Source organism: Mauremys reevesii, linkage group 8 (assembly GCF_016161935.1).
Source record: "Mauremys reevesii isolate NIE-2019 linkage group 8, ASM1616193v1, whole genome shotgun sequence".
Classification (NCBI taxonomy): Eukaryota; Metazoa; Chordata; order Testudines; family Geoemydidae; genus Mauremys; species Mauremys reevesii.
Window position 1 is genome coordinate 10651404 of NC_052630.1, and position 16091 is coordinate 10667494.

General features: G+C 40.1%; 1 protein-coding gene across 5 annotated transcripts in view; it reads right to left on the minus strand.

Annotated features, from left to right (window-relative positions):
* Positions 1 to 12663: 12663 nt before the first annotated feature.
* SMAD5 (SMAD family member 5) overlaps positions 12664 to 16091 on the minus strand; it is a 39675-nt gene continuing 36247 nt past the window's right edge. For all 5 annotated transcript variants that reach the window (XM_039485513.1, XM_039485514.1, XM_039485510.1 and 2 more), the window contains one exon: positions 12664 to 14688. In XM_039485513.1, coding sequence (XP_039341447.1) covers positions 14545 to 14688 — 144 coding nt within the window. In that variant the 3' untranslated portion in view covers positions 12664 to 14544. The remainder of the gene's footprint in view (positions 14689 to 16091) is intronic.

Sequence of the window (16091 nt, forward strand, 5' to 3'; positions counted from 1 at the left end):
TTCCATCGCACTAGGAATCTCTCCCTTCATTTTGCAGTAAATTGACCTTTATTATTTTACATGTATTAGAACGGGGTTCCTACCTCACCATCATCACCAAGACTGTGTATTCTTCAGCAGAGAATTAACTAGCTAACTAAAAGATTATGGCACATAACTCTGAAATTTGTGATATATTCAAAGTGTTTTATTTGATTCTCACTATTTTCACTGCATCTTCATAAGCACCATTTTCAATCAAGTAAAAAGAAGCTGGCATTCTTAAGCATTCTACACTAATGGATGCTTTTAAGCAAGTTTCTGTTTGAAAGTATGAAATACATGGCATGCAAGAATTGGGCATTTTGTAGTATTTTCTACACATACACACAGGATTGAAGTTCCAGATCTGTTTTCCTGCAAACGGGTGATTCAGCAGTGCCCAACACACAATGTAAAGCTATTTTCATCATTTAGTAGCTTCATTTTTTAAATCAGCTCCTTAGCAGAAGAGGAAATGGAGCATCTTACAAAAAGTATTGTGTATAATTTGTGCAAATGAGTTTCAATGGGCTGTAAAAATTCAGTCTTGGAAATAAAGCATGTTCTTTTCACATTCGAAATTCAGCTTTTAAAAACAAGGAAAGAAAATCCCCCCCCCCACACACTCATATTTTCTTAATGTATGCCAGGCTACCTAGGCATAGGAAAAATAACCTGGTGAAAATAAACCTGGTACACTTTTTTCTTAAAAAGTTACATTTTAAAATATCTTTAAATAAAAATACCATAAGTGCTTTGGGAGGGTGAACGTTCTTTTGTTCTGTTTGTACCAGCACCTAGAACAATGGGGTCTTGGTCTATGACCAGGGTTCCTAGGCATTCCCACAGTACAAATAATAAAAATATTAAGCAAAAGTAAGGTTGATGCTACAGTCCCGGGATTCAAAAAAGACGGGAGATTGATCTGACTAAAAACATCCAGAGATACATCCAGTAAAGATTTTTTTTTTAAATCCCTAAAAAGAAAATTAAAATCCAAGGGTTCTACAAGGGATATAAACCCTCAAGATAAAATCCTGGTCCCATCGTCGTTAATGGAAAAACTCCCATTCATGTCAATAGGGTTAGACTTTCACTCTTATGCTTCAGGGCATAAGGCAGCCTCTCACTGGCTTGTGTTAGGAGGACACTGTTCCTGGGAGCAGGCTATTCCATAGCTGCCTACTGCAGAGTTTCTTGCACCTTCTCCTGACCCGTCCGATACAGGCCATTCAGAGGCAGGATACAAGGCTAGACAGACGGCGCTAACCAGTTTCCTGTGGTATTTTTCATCAGCGAGAGTGCATGTGTTGCTATAGTTCTTCAATAGCTGTGTAGCAACTTTCAGACCGGAGACCCTGTAGAACACTTCACAAATGGATGGTCTATTCCGCGAGACTTGGCTAGTGGGTGCACTCTGCCTGGAAAGGGGGCGAGTAGTCAAGTGCTGAACGACATAATTTCTTGGAATTTTATGTGTTGGTTGGTAATACTTGGGCCAGATCTTTTTCGTTGGTACAAGCCACCGACTTACTTAATGCACAAGCACTGAGATTTGCACTCTGTCTTTTGGCATTTGTACTCAGATACTTAAAACTCTCCCTACATATGGCCTCCTAGAAAAATGGCCTCTGAGAAGATCTGATCCAAAGCCTACTCAAAGCAGTGGGAGTCTTTCCACTGGGCTTTGCATCAGGCCAGAAACGTTTTCCTTTCAGTAAATGCTGGCAACTGATTATGAACCAGGGAGGCTGACTCGGAAGATAGTAAACAATATGGGACTTAACAGAACACAAAGGGTGCCAAAGATCCACACTTGGGTTGAGTGGCTTAGATGGCAGAGGGGGGGGGAAAAAGATAAACAGCCCACCACCAGAAAAGTAGAGTTGTGGTTTGGCTAAAAAAGGGACTGAGGCAGTAGTGAGGCTATATAAAAAGCTGATTCACGTGGGATTGCAGTTAACTTTTCTGGTGGTTTTGCATTGTAGAGATTTACACCCCCATGAGTTTCACTTCAGTTATGGCTTCACCTGATCCTCGAGACACAAGAGCAAAGCCAGGGATGGATTAAATCACAGATTTCAAAAGTCTTTTGCCACCCGCTCTCTACTCTTCTTGGTGATCCATTCCTCTTCAAGCTTTGTTCTCCCGCTAAAAATCTGAAACAACCGGAGTGGGGATTCCTAGTGTAGAATTAATAGAAAAGTATATTTCCTCTATGTGTTAACGACCCAGCAAGATGATAGCTAAGCACATATCTGTACCCATGAAATAGTTGGCATGCTTTGTGTTAAATGTTATATTGTAAATGTTCTCATTCAAAACCACTATTACCTGTCTACTGCAGAAAGATACCCACACAATAAATCCATTAATTTGCTAATACTCATCTAGAATTATGGTAACACCAAGGATTTAAATACACCAAATGGATTAGAATTTCCATTGCTTGGGGATTTTTTCAGGAATCCATTTTAGCAGAATAAAACGGCAGACAGCTTGCTTTGCATCCCAAATCAGAAGATTAACATTGTCTCCAGTTTCCCTTTAAAAATCTTAAAACAACGTCACAGAGTGTGGGCTGATGACTAAAAACATGCTTTTCTTTTTGAACAAAAACAAAATACCTGATTTCTGGGCCAAGCTGACTGACCTCAGCTACATATTAGCAGAAGATAGAATAAATTAGAACCAGTGGGTCAGGTTCTGTATTTACTCATCAGTGATCACATTTCTTGACCCTGTAGATCCTCAGCAGCTGCTTTTTCATACAAATTTGCAAAATGTGACCATGTCCCTCAGCTCAGAAGAGTCTTGTGTAAATGAGACGTTCAGTGATTTAAGTATGCAATTAATTTTATTCATTTTCTGGACAAAACTCATTGACTGCATGTATTATTTAGCTCTACATAAACCTTTTGCCTGATGAATATAAAGCTCTGTAAATATTTTGTCAATGGAATACTAAATCTTATAGGCTGAGATACTGAAGATGACAAGTTAAATGGAAAAATCAGTATTTCTGTTACACAAAGTGCTTTCTTCGTGAAAGCAAATTTTAAAACGCCCAAATTAATGCACTGACTCAATATTCTTGACTGATGCAGATGCAACCTGCTGAATGGATCCACATATGAATGGTACCATTACTCAAGGGCAGAAGCAATAACTGTATAGCTACTGAATAGCTTTTCTAAGATTGTTTTCTCTAGGTGAGGGGGATCTTTGAATACAATATTAAGAGAAAGCAGGATATATTTTACTAGGACATGCCTCAGGTATGCTTTAAGGCATAAAGCCAAGCAACAGATTAATGTCTCAGTAAGACGTGTCTGGAGTGTCTTAATGTGTTACAGTATTGATCGGTTATTTCTACTTTTTTTCTCTAACGGGCTAAATTTTCAAAAACCTGTGTGGGCGCAGAAACCAACCTACATTGCTCCCTGGGGCTCAAGCAGGAACACCTGCCAAGGATCCCTTTTAATATGAGTCTCTAACAGTTTTCTGAGCGCTGCCAGCATCTGGCGCTGGCACTGAAGGATGGGCATGTGAAAATGGGATAGGCAGCGGGCCTGTCAAAGACAGGCAGGCACCGCCTCACTGAGACAGCTTAGGCCATCTAAGCCCCCAGTCCTGCAAAGACAAACTGTGAGTCGACTTGAACTAAATAGGATTACGCACGTGCTTAAAATTAAACAAGTGCACAAACCATTGCAAGAAAGGCAAGTTTGGCAGGGACAAGCCAGGAGGCACAAGCAAAGGTTGCTTCAGTGGTTGCTGGGACAGCTACTGCAGTTCTAGAGAGGCAGCAGCTGTGGCAGTACAGCGCACACACATGCTTTGCATCGGAGGAGTGGCTGGGGCTGTCCTTGCATTAAAACTAGCGTGCCCCGTCCTCGCTGTGTTTGTACCAGGGCCGGCGCTTCCATTAGGCTACCGTAGGCAGTTGCCTAGGGCGCATTTTGTGCGCTCCCCACGGGGCGCACGGGAGCTTCCGGTTCCGCTCCTGTTGCACCGCCGAAGAAGGACCTTCTGCCGACGTGCCGTGGAAAACAGTGGCAGGCAATTGAGCAGCTCAATGACTGCCGCTGTCGTTCGCGGCATTTCGGTGGAGGGTCCTTCTTCAGCGGCGCGACGGGAGTGGAACCGGAAGTTCCCGCGTGCCCCCATGGGGAGCGCACAAAATGCCGCCCCCCGAATTCTGCCTAGGGCGCCAGAAACTCTGGCGCCGCTCCTGGTTTTTACATCAGGATGGCTAACACATCACCACAATATGAACCCCCCCTCTTTTTAGGAGTGAAGACAAAGCCTCAGGGAACAGGGAGCTGCAGCCTTAGGCCCCCTTGAGAAGAAAACAGAGTGAATCTTCTCTTCTGTTTTTAGAGCAGGGGTTCTGAAACGGGGGGTTGGGACCCCTCTGTGGGTCACGAGGTTATTACATGGGGGGTCGTGAGCTGTCAGCCTCCACTCCAAACCCCGCTTTTCCTCCAGCATTTATAATGGTGTTAAATATATAAAATATGTTTTTAATTTATAAGGGGGGGTCACACTCAGAGGCTTGCTATGTGAAAGGGGTCACCAGTACAAAAGTTTGAGAACCACTGCTCTAGAGACAGGGTAGTCCAGAGGTCTTGGGTACCTCTGGGAAAACTTAGAGGGCATGATCCTTAGGGTGCAAACAGGAGCATGGGTATAGGACTGACAGCAGGGAACCCCCTTTATAAATGTCATAGTGCTCAGCTCTGGTTACCTTAGCATGTTAAAAGGGAAAATTCAGACAGGCAGTTCTTCCTAATGCTTCTGCCTCATAGAACGCAGTCAACCCAAGGGGAACATAGGAGACGTGACATCTAGAGAACTGCAGACGGGTAGGGGTCAGAGACAGAAATGTTTTCAAGGGTCCTCCCATTCTCTCTCACACACACAGAATCCTATTTTCAATTCATTGCCAAGTCTTTTTCCACTTTGGTACCCAGAGTGTTCACAGCTTCCTATTGGTGAGATTCATGTCTGGCTGTAGTCCTATTGCATGCAGCACTCGAGAAACAGGCGGCTTTGTACTAGTTTCACTTTCTGCAAAGTTCTTTTCTATTAGTATTTGAAGCTGCTATGCTCCTTGACAATACGCACAGTGTGGCGGAAATTTTCAAAGCCGAGTAAGAAATTTGAATATTCAACAATGCAAACAAAAAATAACTATCTAGTAATAGTCTAAAAGCTTCGATTCTATAGATTTTACTTTTTAAAAATCTGTAGTAATTAAACCCCTTTTAGCGAAGGCTGATAGTTCTACCTTCACTTCTGAATTTGAAAATGCTATTGAGCACGTGTTCGTTTCAATATCTCACGCAATGGGTTAACTAGAGAAATCGCTATAGAAAATAGCCTCTAAATGTCACTTATATTTATACTAAATAGAAAATTGTAAGCTGTACTATATGAAATGCTACAGGCATAAGTGACAGTTTTAGCTAAATTTCAAGAGATCCTGTGTTCATATAGTTGACAAGTGAGAGCTGAAGTTACAGGGATTAGCCAAAACAAGCAAGACTTCAGACACATTTAAAAGCTTGGTTTCAGAAGTGCTCAGTTTTTATTTTATATGCCAATTGGAAATTTGGCTGTCATCCTCTATTAGGACTGAGAGCAGGAACTATGGCACTTTACCCAGAACATGGAGTATTTTTGTTTAAAGCTCTGTCTTCAGAGTAAAACTATTACCTGAGCAACGTTTAGTTTGGATAGTTATTAATGAGCAGGCATGAAATGTATCCATTGTGATAATACTTTTAAATTCCCTCACAGGAAAAAACAGACAGGACTAATAAAGCTTTTACATTTTGTTCTAATATATACCTTTCAACTGAGAGTAATATCAGCTGTAGAAAGCTGTTAATGCAATACTAAATTTCCAGACAAAAGCTTATTCAGCTGCAATTCGAGAAAAACATAGCCAATCAAGGGTAAAAAGCCTTACAAGGAGGTGGTAATTATTACAAATACTAATATTAGACTCTCTGAAGCTTTAAAGTTAGGGTTAAGTTTAAAAGTAACCCAAAGTTCTGAAGTTATGGTGATGGCTTATCATTCAAGAAAGCAACTACCATGGAGGAAATGGGTTCTGATCCTTTAAAAATAAAGACTTCCAACAAATTACTTCGCAAGGTTTCGAATCTGACTGCTGTCTCCACCAGGAAGAGGGCTAGAGGCTTTATTTTATTTTTAAATGAAAGCTTAAATTTTCATTCGTTTGACACCCTTTAAAGTACACTAGAGCCCAAGAGGCCATTTTGACATTGCTGTTTTGGAAAGCTAGCTATTCACTTGCAAAAACTAACTGCCCCTGGGTCAGAAATGGTTCTGTGCAGTAGGATCTAATTAAATTTTATTTGAACTTTCTAGGACATTTTTTGGAAGGAGGTGAGAGGGGAAGGTGAGAAGACGTTATTAGAAGAAAGTGAAAAACATGAAGCAGCAACTGCTTCTTCTCTCACCCCAAACTCCTGTCTCTCACAAATGACAAGCATTTGGGCAAAGAAATCTACTCACCAGCTACACATGCAAAATGTGAAGTTGGAAATGACCTTTGAGGATTTTAGGAGGAAGTGGGACAAAAGCAAGTGCTCTCAGGGGAGCATCCTGTAACCCCCATATTCCTCATTTTTATATAATTGTGATATTGCATATAAAGCATCATGCCTTGTAAGGTATCAGGGGAAAGGTTATGATCGGCTGAAAGTCACTCTTCTACCTAAATATGTGTATCAATGCATATGAAATTATAAGAATGTGTTATATGGCTTTCATTAAAATATGCTGTGGGTTTGGGAGGTGCCCAGATACTAGCTTTACAGAGACAATCACAAGAGAGGTCACCAACACCTGGGTGGGTGCTGCTGAACAGACATCACCAGCCATCGTCCAACAAGGGAGCTACAATTCAATAACTCACCTGCATGAGGCCACACCAGGGGAATTGCTCAACTTGCCTGGGGACTCAGCAATGCTCACCAGACATGCCTGGACTTGTATTTTCCAAGGATATGGGACTGCAGGTATAAAACAGAACAGAGAGGCCTCATGCTGGACCTTTTCTCTTGCCCCCATACTGCAAGCAACAAGAACACTGCCCAGTCTAACAGGGTTGAGAGGTTAGACTGCATGCTTATATTTTCTTTTGGTAACTAATCTGGCTTTTTGCCTATAATTTAAAATCTCTCTTTTGTAATCAGTAAATTTGCTTAACTGTTTATCTTTACCAGTGAGTTTGCCTGAAGTGTGTGGCAAATCTGCTCAGGTTTGCAAAGGCTGGGGTATGTCCACTTTCCATTGACGAAGCGGTGAACCAATTCATAAATTTGCAGTGCTCATCTTGAGCAGTGCAGGATGTTATATTCCTGGGGTACAGTGCTGGGAGGAGAGGGACTGGGCTCTGGTGCTTTTCCCTGTGTGATTCATGAGTGGCTCTGGGAGCATTCATGCAATTTAGCTAGATGGGGGTCGCCCCATGCCGTTGTGCACTGAGTGATCACAGCACGGGGAGGGTTTTCCTGCTGATCACTAGCAAGGCATTGTGAGACAGCCCAGACTGGAGAGAGTTCATGGGGCACTGTGGTCCCACAATCCCAGGCTGCACCGCAGGGATCCTGTCACAGCAAGTCTCAGCTATAGCTATGGCAAGACCACACTATTACAGGTGGATATTTTTAAAGTTGTTTTTAATTTAACCCTGATGTTTGATATTTCTGTACATTGTCCCAAACTGACGTTGTTCAAACTGCCTTTTAATAGCCTCCTCGGTAGGGCTTGCTAGAAAACAAGAATTCTGGTTGGTGAAAATTTTTAACATTTTGTTTTTATTCCAGAGCAGGGCAAAACCAAGATGTTCCAAAAAGTTTTGCAAAAAATGGGAATAGCCAATAGCCCAGCAGTTAGGGCACTCACCAGACATGGGAGACGTAGGTTGAGACAGGGAAGGGTACATCCCAAGGGAGTGCATTAATTACTGGGCTACTGGCGCTTCTGGGATGAGGGGGGGTTCATTTTGACTAAAATTGTATCTTGCACCCGAGAAAGCATCCAGACACGTTTTGTTGAAAAACAGTATGTTCCCGGGAAACACTGCAATTTTCCAAACAAACATATTTGGTTAAAAAATTCTCCACCAGGTCTACGCCTCCAAAATTTCTGAAGAGAAAACTGCACTGTTATTGGCTTTGTATATAGTAACATCAGATACTGACTTCTGATAGCTGAGAGAAACAGGAGCAAATGTCTTTTTATTGTATTATCAGGTTTGAAAGCTGTGGGAAGGTCATAAAAATGCCCAAGCCTTTTTCTATACCAGGGCTTACACTTTCACAGCTACCCACTTGGTTTTGTATTTGTTTTCCAATAAATTTTTTTTCGACTGAGAAAGCCTTTGAAAATCATAGGCAGCATTACTATCAGAAGGTTGGTACCTGCCCATAGCAAGTCCCTAAGCAGGAAGCATTCACAAGGTCAAGCAGTGCCATCACCGTTTCAGCTTTGTATTAACTAAAGAACTGGTCCCTCCTGTTGCTTTTATGTGGACTGGCATAGCATGTAATTCTATACATTATCTTCTCTGTTCTCAGTTTATTATTTCCTATAAAATATTGGGCATCCTTGAATATGATTGGAACTGCATAAATTCAGAGAGGAAAATGCTAATCAGGTTTTACTCTATGAAAGACTCATTAGTCTATGTTGTGCTATAGCGCTGGTTTTCAATCTTTTTTCATTTGCAGACTCTTAAAAAATTTCAAATAGAGATACAGACCCTGTTGGAAATCTTAGACATCGTCTGTAGATCCCCACGGGTCCACAGACCAGAGGTTGAAAACCACTGTGCTGAAGGACGCACGTTTCAGATATATTCTAGATTCAATTTCCCCGTATTCGCATTTATTTCTAGGTAAAGTTTGGTTCTAGTATAAACTGGCTTTAAAAAAAAAATCAAACATTTTGAAAATTTGTTTCTTTGACTTTATTCAAGTTATCCCACCATCCCCCACACCTTTGCATTTGTTGAATATTGCTCACAGGAAGCATTCAGGGCCTTTATAGTCCAGCTGTCCCCTCTACAACCAAATTAACAACACAAAAAAAGGTTATGTTTCAAGTATATTTGGTGTATATTCTATAAAAGCTTCAAGTTTTCCCTTAACTTGTCCTCCCCTCACCACTCCAAGTGTTACCCTAAAACCATAAACTCTAATTACTCTTTGCTCTAGTTACCAAGATAATATGGAAGTTAGGACAAGAACGTTAACTTCTCTCCCCCTTTAAAAAAAGTCTGTTAAAACAGGTCAAACCATAATGAAGGCAGTTACTCTGATCATTAAGTTTTACTGAAACATTTAAGAAAACAGTTTCAAAAGGAATATTCTTAGTTTTCTTCTTTGCATGAGGAAGCGGTCAGTCATTAGTTTCGAGTTCTACAGGCTTAGGCAGGATGCTTGGTTGTTTAAGGCGCTTATGCTAGCCATGGGTATGTTCAAAAAATTACTAGCCAGACGAATCTTATTAAATAAGTGTTACAGCTAAGATTTTACATACGGCAAACTGCTGTCAAATTGCTGGTATCCGTTACCCATGTATGTTGAGTGATATAAAAATACATTGTACATATAAGCCAATATTGTTATTGTGATGTTACCTTAATATGTTTTAATCAACTTACCTCACAATGCAGCTGACAAAAGAATTCTCAAATACGTTAAGCTTATTTTTTTTTTTTTTTTTTTTTTTAAAGAACCTTACATTATAGCCTCAAATGTTCCAGGCAAACTGCCTTTGGAATGAAATTCCCTATTCTCACTTCAATAAGGCGCAATACCTATATAACTAAACACACCAGTAGTGACAATTACAAGAATAATTAAGAGTTTATGGGTCATTATACCTTGTAGGACATTCAAATTATACTTTTAAAAACATACCTATATAGACATACATTTATAAGTACTGGAGGCATCCACTGAATTATATTTAGAGCAAAACAGGAAAGAGCCATTCTGAAAGGGGATTTTTCATGTTTAGCCAAATATGGGCAGCAGTACATTGTAACACAATGGTTTGCTTTATCAATATGAATTCAAAATGGGTTTCCTCCATAAGGAAAGACTTCATGACTAGAAAAAAAAAATAACTTTTCTTTGAGGCAAACATTTTTAAAATGGGTTTTATTTATTGAAAACTGCTACCTAACAACTGTTTGGGAAACTAAAATATTAGTTTTCAGAGTATTTCAAGCTAGGAATTTCTTGACACATTTTTATATGGGTTTTCAACCCCCCTAGACTACAAGAGTATTTGCCTGACAGGTATACTGTGCAACTTTTACATTGTAATACTGTGGGGAAAAAAATCAATAGCTTCAGGCAAAACATCAAGAATTCCAAGGTTTCCTTTAAGAAATCCCATACCAATCATAACATGTAAGCAGCTCAATTATTTTGACTAACCAGCCATTTTTATCCATTCAGTCATACCAAAAAGTTACATATTGGTTCCACAGGATCTCTCATAACCCAATGTTGCCCCTTCAGGTACAGTTAAATGAAGTTAATACTCATGAAAAGTTCTGGATTGACAGTTTGTAAGGCTAAAGTCCTCTATCCAAACTTTCACTTCTGTGATGCCATGACAACTTGATGAGCTGGCCAAAACAGTAGTTCAGTATATACCTGTTCTATCTTTAGGCTCTGTGCTGGTATTACCAACAAGGCTCACAATTAATTGCTGGTGGCTAGTGAGATATAGAAACATGCCCACCAAACAAAGATTGAAGTGTTACTTTATTTTACATAGGGCAAAATAGCTTTCATGCAATGGTAACATTGAGTCCGAGCAGGGCTAGGTTTGATCTTCTATTTCCAAGACCCTGACCCATCCAGTTTCTCTGTACCTGTTAGCAATGTAATCAAACAGCAACTGCACTCACAGGTATAGTGTGATCAGTGCCGCCATCTTTGCCGTCATAGAATTTAAACATAGTTAGTGTCAAACAGTTCTCAGCCAGCCTATCCTTGCATAGATGTGTGAACTGTGATACTCCGACACATATAAAACTAAACAGAACTAAATATATCATGGCTCTGCACCACACAAAACTAGAAAGCTCTTGCAGTGTCCTAGTATTTATGATAAGCACCACTTAAAAATTGCAAGCGCAGCACTTAGCAAGCCTGCCTCTGTGAAAGAAAATGTAGGAGCAAGGCACTAAGATATGAACATCTCAGGAACAGAGGTTGTTCCGAACGCTGAAATGTTCATAACTCTGAACAAAACATTATGGTTATTCTTTCAAAAGTTTACAGCTGAACACTGACTTAACCCAGGTTTGAAACTCTACTATGAAGAAAAATGCTGCTTTCCCTTTTTTTAAGTACAGGTTGAACTTTTCTAATCCTGGTCCAGCAACATCCGTGGTCCGGCATAGGCGCCGACTCTGTGGGTGCTCCAGACACGGGGAAAAATTGGTGGGTGCAGAGCATCCACCGGCACCAAGCACCCCCCTCTGGCCCCCTACCCTCGTGTGCTGGCAACCCTATGCTTACCAACAACTCCTCCCTCCCAGCGCTTCCGGAGTGCAGCAAACAGCTGATTTGCAGCATTCAAACTCCAGGAGGGAGTGGGAGGACCTGGGGCCAACGGCTGGGACCCCAGGCTGGCATCGGAGCCCCCAGGTGGGGTGCCATCATCCAGGACTCCGGGTGGCAGCGGGGCCCCCATGCAGGGAGCCACACTGGGCACAAAGCCTGGGGGTGCTCTAGCACCCCCTGCACTCCTACTTCCTGCACCCCTGGAGACCCGCTGGCACTCTGCATTGACTTCCCGTGGTTCGGCACCAGTCAGGTCACGAGGGTGCCAGACTAGAAAGGTTGAACCTATGATTAATGTTTAATGCAATGTACTATACTGTACTTGCTTTTTTTGGTGCGTCTCTGCTGCTGCCTGACTGCGTACTTCCAGTTCCAAATGAAGTGTCTGGTTGACCGGTCACTTCGTAACTTTGAGGTTCTACTGTATTGCTAGGATTATAGTACTGATGCACATGTAGCCAGACTGCCCATATTAAGCACTAGTTCTGGTTCGTGCACACCCATGCACCCATTCCTGAATCACTCACTTAGCTTCAGCTAGGCATATACATGAGCATAGATGAAGCCAATTAAAAAAAAAAAAAAAAAAGTCAAGCATGGATGCAGTGAAATCTTTTAATTTTAGTAGAGGCCCTGAAACTGAGATTTTACTCTTTTAACCTGATGTGTCATGCCATTAATCATAAAAATTATTCTAGGAAAGATACCATAGTGTTAAATATATGAAGATTCAGAAACTTATGAAGAGAACTCATATATGGGTGTAGGAAAATGTTCATTTTGACAATGGAAGGCCTGATCTTGTGGGCAACAGCTGAATTTGTAGCTCTTTCAATGAAACCATTGTTGCCTGTAGTTCAAAGGAATAAATAAATAGTGGTCCAGAAGATAAGTGACAAAGTAATGTTACTCCCCTTTTTTCTGAACATGTTTTATTTTAAAATGCTGGAGAAAGTGTTTAAAATCAAGTACAAATACTTATTCCTGTACAAGACAGCATTATAGATCTGTGAACATGATCAGTTTAGCTTTATTCCTTTAAGGCATTTCATAAGAAACAGAATTTATCATGATATGTAAACAATTTTGTTCCTTTAAAAAGATGATTTACTTATGTACTCGGTGATACAGGGATTACCACATTTAAGCACAAACTTTGTCATTCAATAAAAGGACACAAGAAGAACTTAAGTGATCAAAACCCTGGGACTGCAGTAGCTAACTACAAAGCATCCTTTAATAAGTACACAAGTTTTAGAGTTTTCAGCCTACCTCCCAAACATTTCATATGGGTGAGTAAATAACATGTGTTTGCGATAGAAAAAGGGGAAGGTGAATAGTATTATACACAACAGGCCTTGCACTCTGCACATAAAAACTTTAGAATTAAAAGAGTCAGGCCATAATTCACTGCACCTAGTATTCTCCACAATACATTTCTTTCCCTCATTTTCTTAGGAAAAGGAATTACCCATAGATTCCCCCTTTTTTTATTTAGTGTTTGTATTGACAGCCTGGGCACTGAAGTCCTCCAACTAGCGACAACAAATACAGCAGGCAGCTGCAGTACAAGGTCTCACAGCCTTACACCAGTGTGCATCAACCTTGACCCTGAAGGATTTCCTATGTGGGAGAAAGGGCAACTTAATCTCGATCTGCATTCAATTGTTAGCTTCTCTGCTAAGAATGCCAACTGCAGGCCTAGACGATATGAGGAGAAACTCATTCATCAGGATTAGGATGAAGACCACCATTTCACACAGGACGCAAGTCTTTACAATAATGATTTTTGATAATTATCTACCACATCTGCATTTGATCTAGAAATAAAAGGTTCTCCACTCAATTACCAATTTGCTAGGCCAGTCTTCAAACAGTAGGAGAGAAAGAGAGATTAATCAAATCTGTATTGGAAGTGAAGTATAGGGTATCACTAATACTGCATAACAACTGCTAAGTGGTTTAAGAGGCCTAAAACATGCCAATTCTGGATAGGTAAAAAACAGACAGCTAGAGAACTTAGCACCTTTGCAATGCAAGTACTGCCATTTATAAAAAGTGGTGTGTATGCTAAAATACAAAAGATACCTAAAAAGCCAGGTGTTGGCAATTACATCCAAAACAGCAAGGGTGTATATATCAAGGCAAAACAAGAACTGGCTAGTCCACAGCAGTGCGAAAAGTTGACCTTGTATCAATTACTCTTTAAAATGGTTGTTAAAAGCGATGTTATAAAATTGGAATGGGACAAGGCTAATAATTTATATTCTGCAACGTATATAATGGGTTTGTGACTGCACTTTCCAAAAGTTAATGCAAATGTCTTTACACCGTCCATATCTGTTAAAATCTCTTTAAAAAAAAAAGTGTGTACATTTAAATCACATTGTTCAAATTGAGAAACTTTTTTTTATGACAGAAGTCTTCCATAAGATGTTACACAGCTACACATAAAATACTGATTGTAATCTGGAGCCGCACATGTTCAGCAAACAGAATGTACAGTTTTATTAACACTAAAAATCTATGATCTGTATTTACTCCTAAAATTTGTCTTCAAAATTCTTGTCCCTATGTGACAGTGAAAAAAATATGTTCCAGTTAGACATATACCTGTTTAAGTTTCATATGAAGAGGGGGGAAAAAGTGTTGCAAGTTTTTCAAGAGACTTCGCCCCCCACCTTCTCCCAATAGGGCTCAATTGTCACTTTAGTATCACAAGAACAAACTGAAATGTAAAAATAAATCAACAATATGTAATGGAATTGGTCACAAAGGGGGTAAAAAGTTAAACCATGTCTGTTCTCCATCTAACTCACAGTATCCACACTGGAAGTTTCTCTAGAATTAAAATAAGTTCACTAAAAGTAGAGTTGAAGGTAATACCGCAGCACTATGAAACTGAAGAGATGGGATTCAGTGGTGAGCCCATTTGTGTAAGTACTTTATCCAGCCACTGAAGGGGCCCATGAAGATGAATTTCTATCCAGCATGGGGTGCTTGTGACATCTTGCCGGTGATATTCCGCTCCCCAACCCTATAAAATGAACATATGTTATACCTTTGACGTTATGGGTGTATACTCTTAATCCAAACTAATTTTAGCAACAGGAAATACAAAGTTAGGCTGTAGGACATTTAAAGCTATTAGAGGCCCCAAATATGCAAGAACAATTGTAATCTAAAGGGGAAGAAGAGGAAAAAGGAAAAAAAGAGGAAGGATGGTGTTGAGGTTGTCACTGGACTACAATTCAGGAGCTCTGGATTCTGGCCCTGTCTCTAATACAGACTTCTTGTGTAACCTTGGCCAAGATTAATCCCTGTGTCTCATTTCTCCATTTATAAAGTGGGTATAATTCTTCCTTTCTCCTAACTTCTGTCTGCTTTGTTTAAGCTCTTCGGGAAAAAGACACTCTCAGTATGAGTTTGTAGAGTACACAACATGATAGGGTTCCAATCTAATTTGGGGCCCCTAGGGATTACCATAAAACAAGTACCTAACAGAAAAAGTGCTAACACTAACATTGTGTAAGATCATTGATGGATTCCAAGTGATAGAGGCTGCAATTCCACAAGTTATTGGACTTGAAGCTTGTATTAATTCAGGGAAGTCCTATGGCTTGTGCAACGCAGGTGGTCAGACTAGGTGATCAATGGTCCCTTCTGGCCTTAAAAATTGATGAATTAACTCTAGAGGCTCAGAAGAGTTCTTTGTAAAAAAAAGAATTCCAGGAGTAAATTAGATCCATGCCTTTTACTTCAGAGTATCAGAAAAAAAACAAAACAAAAAACGGATGCTTTTTTACTATGATTAACACCAAGTGTATTTTAAAAAAGTCAGTTCTCGGTGAGTACAGAAACACTCCACAGGATACTGTGCAAGAACTACACAGACGGGTTGGAAGAGTGGCCTCCACAAGCAATAAAACCTAACAGCATCACTGCTCCATGGCACTTTAACAAAATAAATTACTTTACAAACGTGTTAAGTCAACTGTGTTTATTAATTACTCATCACACCCCCTCTCCCTCCTATAAAACCCACTTTTCAAAAATTCTTCCTCCACTGATCGCCTTAGTGATCTCTACATGCCCTTCCTTTCTTTAACTGTGCAGACTGAGAACTATAACCCAACACATCTGTGTCTTATTCTATTTCTGTAATGAGCCATGCACTACTATGGGGCTATACAAATGTTCAAAATTCATGGTTGAAACAAAATGTATACCCAATATTGAGCATCCTTTCAAAGACCAGATACAGAAGAGCTCAGTGGCACAATTCATCTCTTTTACTACAGTAAAAGAAAGTCAGACCACTCACTAATAGAAAACCAGGTGTTTTGAAAACTACAGATATTGTGGAATTTTTTTTTTTTAAAGGCACATTGAGAATACAATTTGGCTGCATACAAGTAAAAAATAAGTCTCCCTTCATTC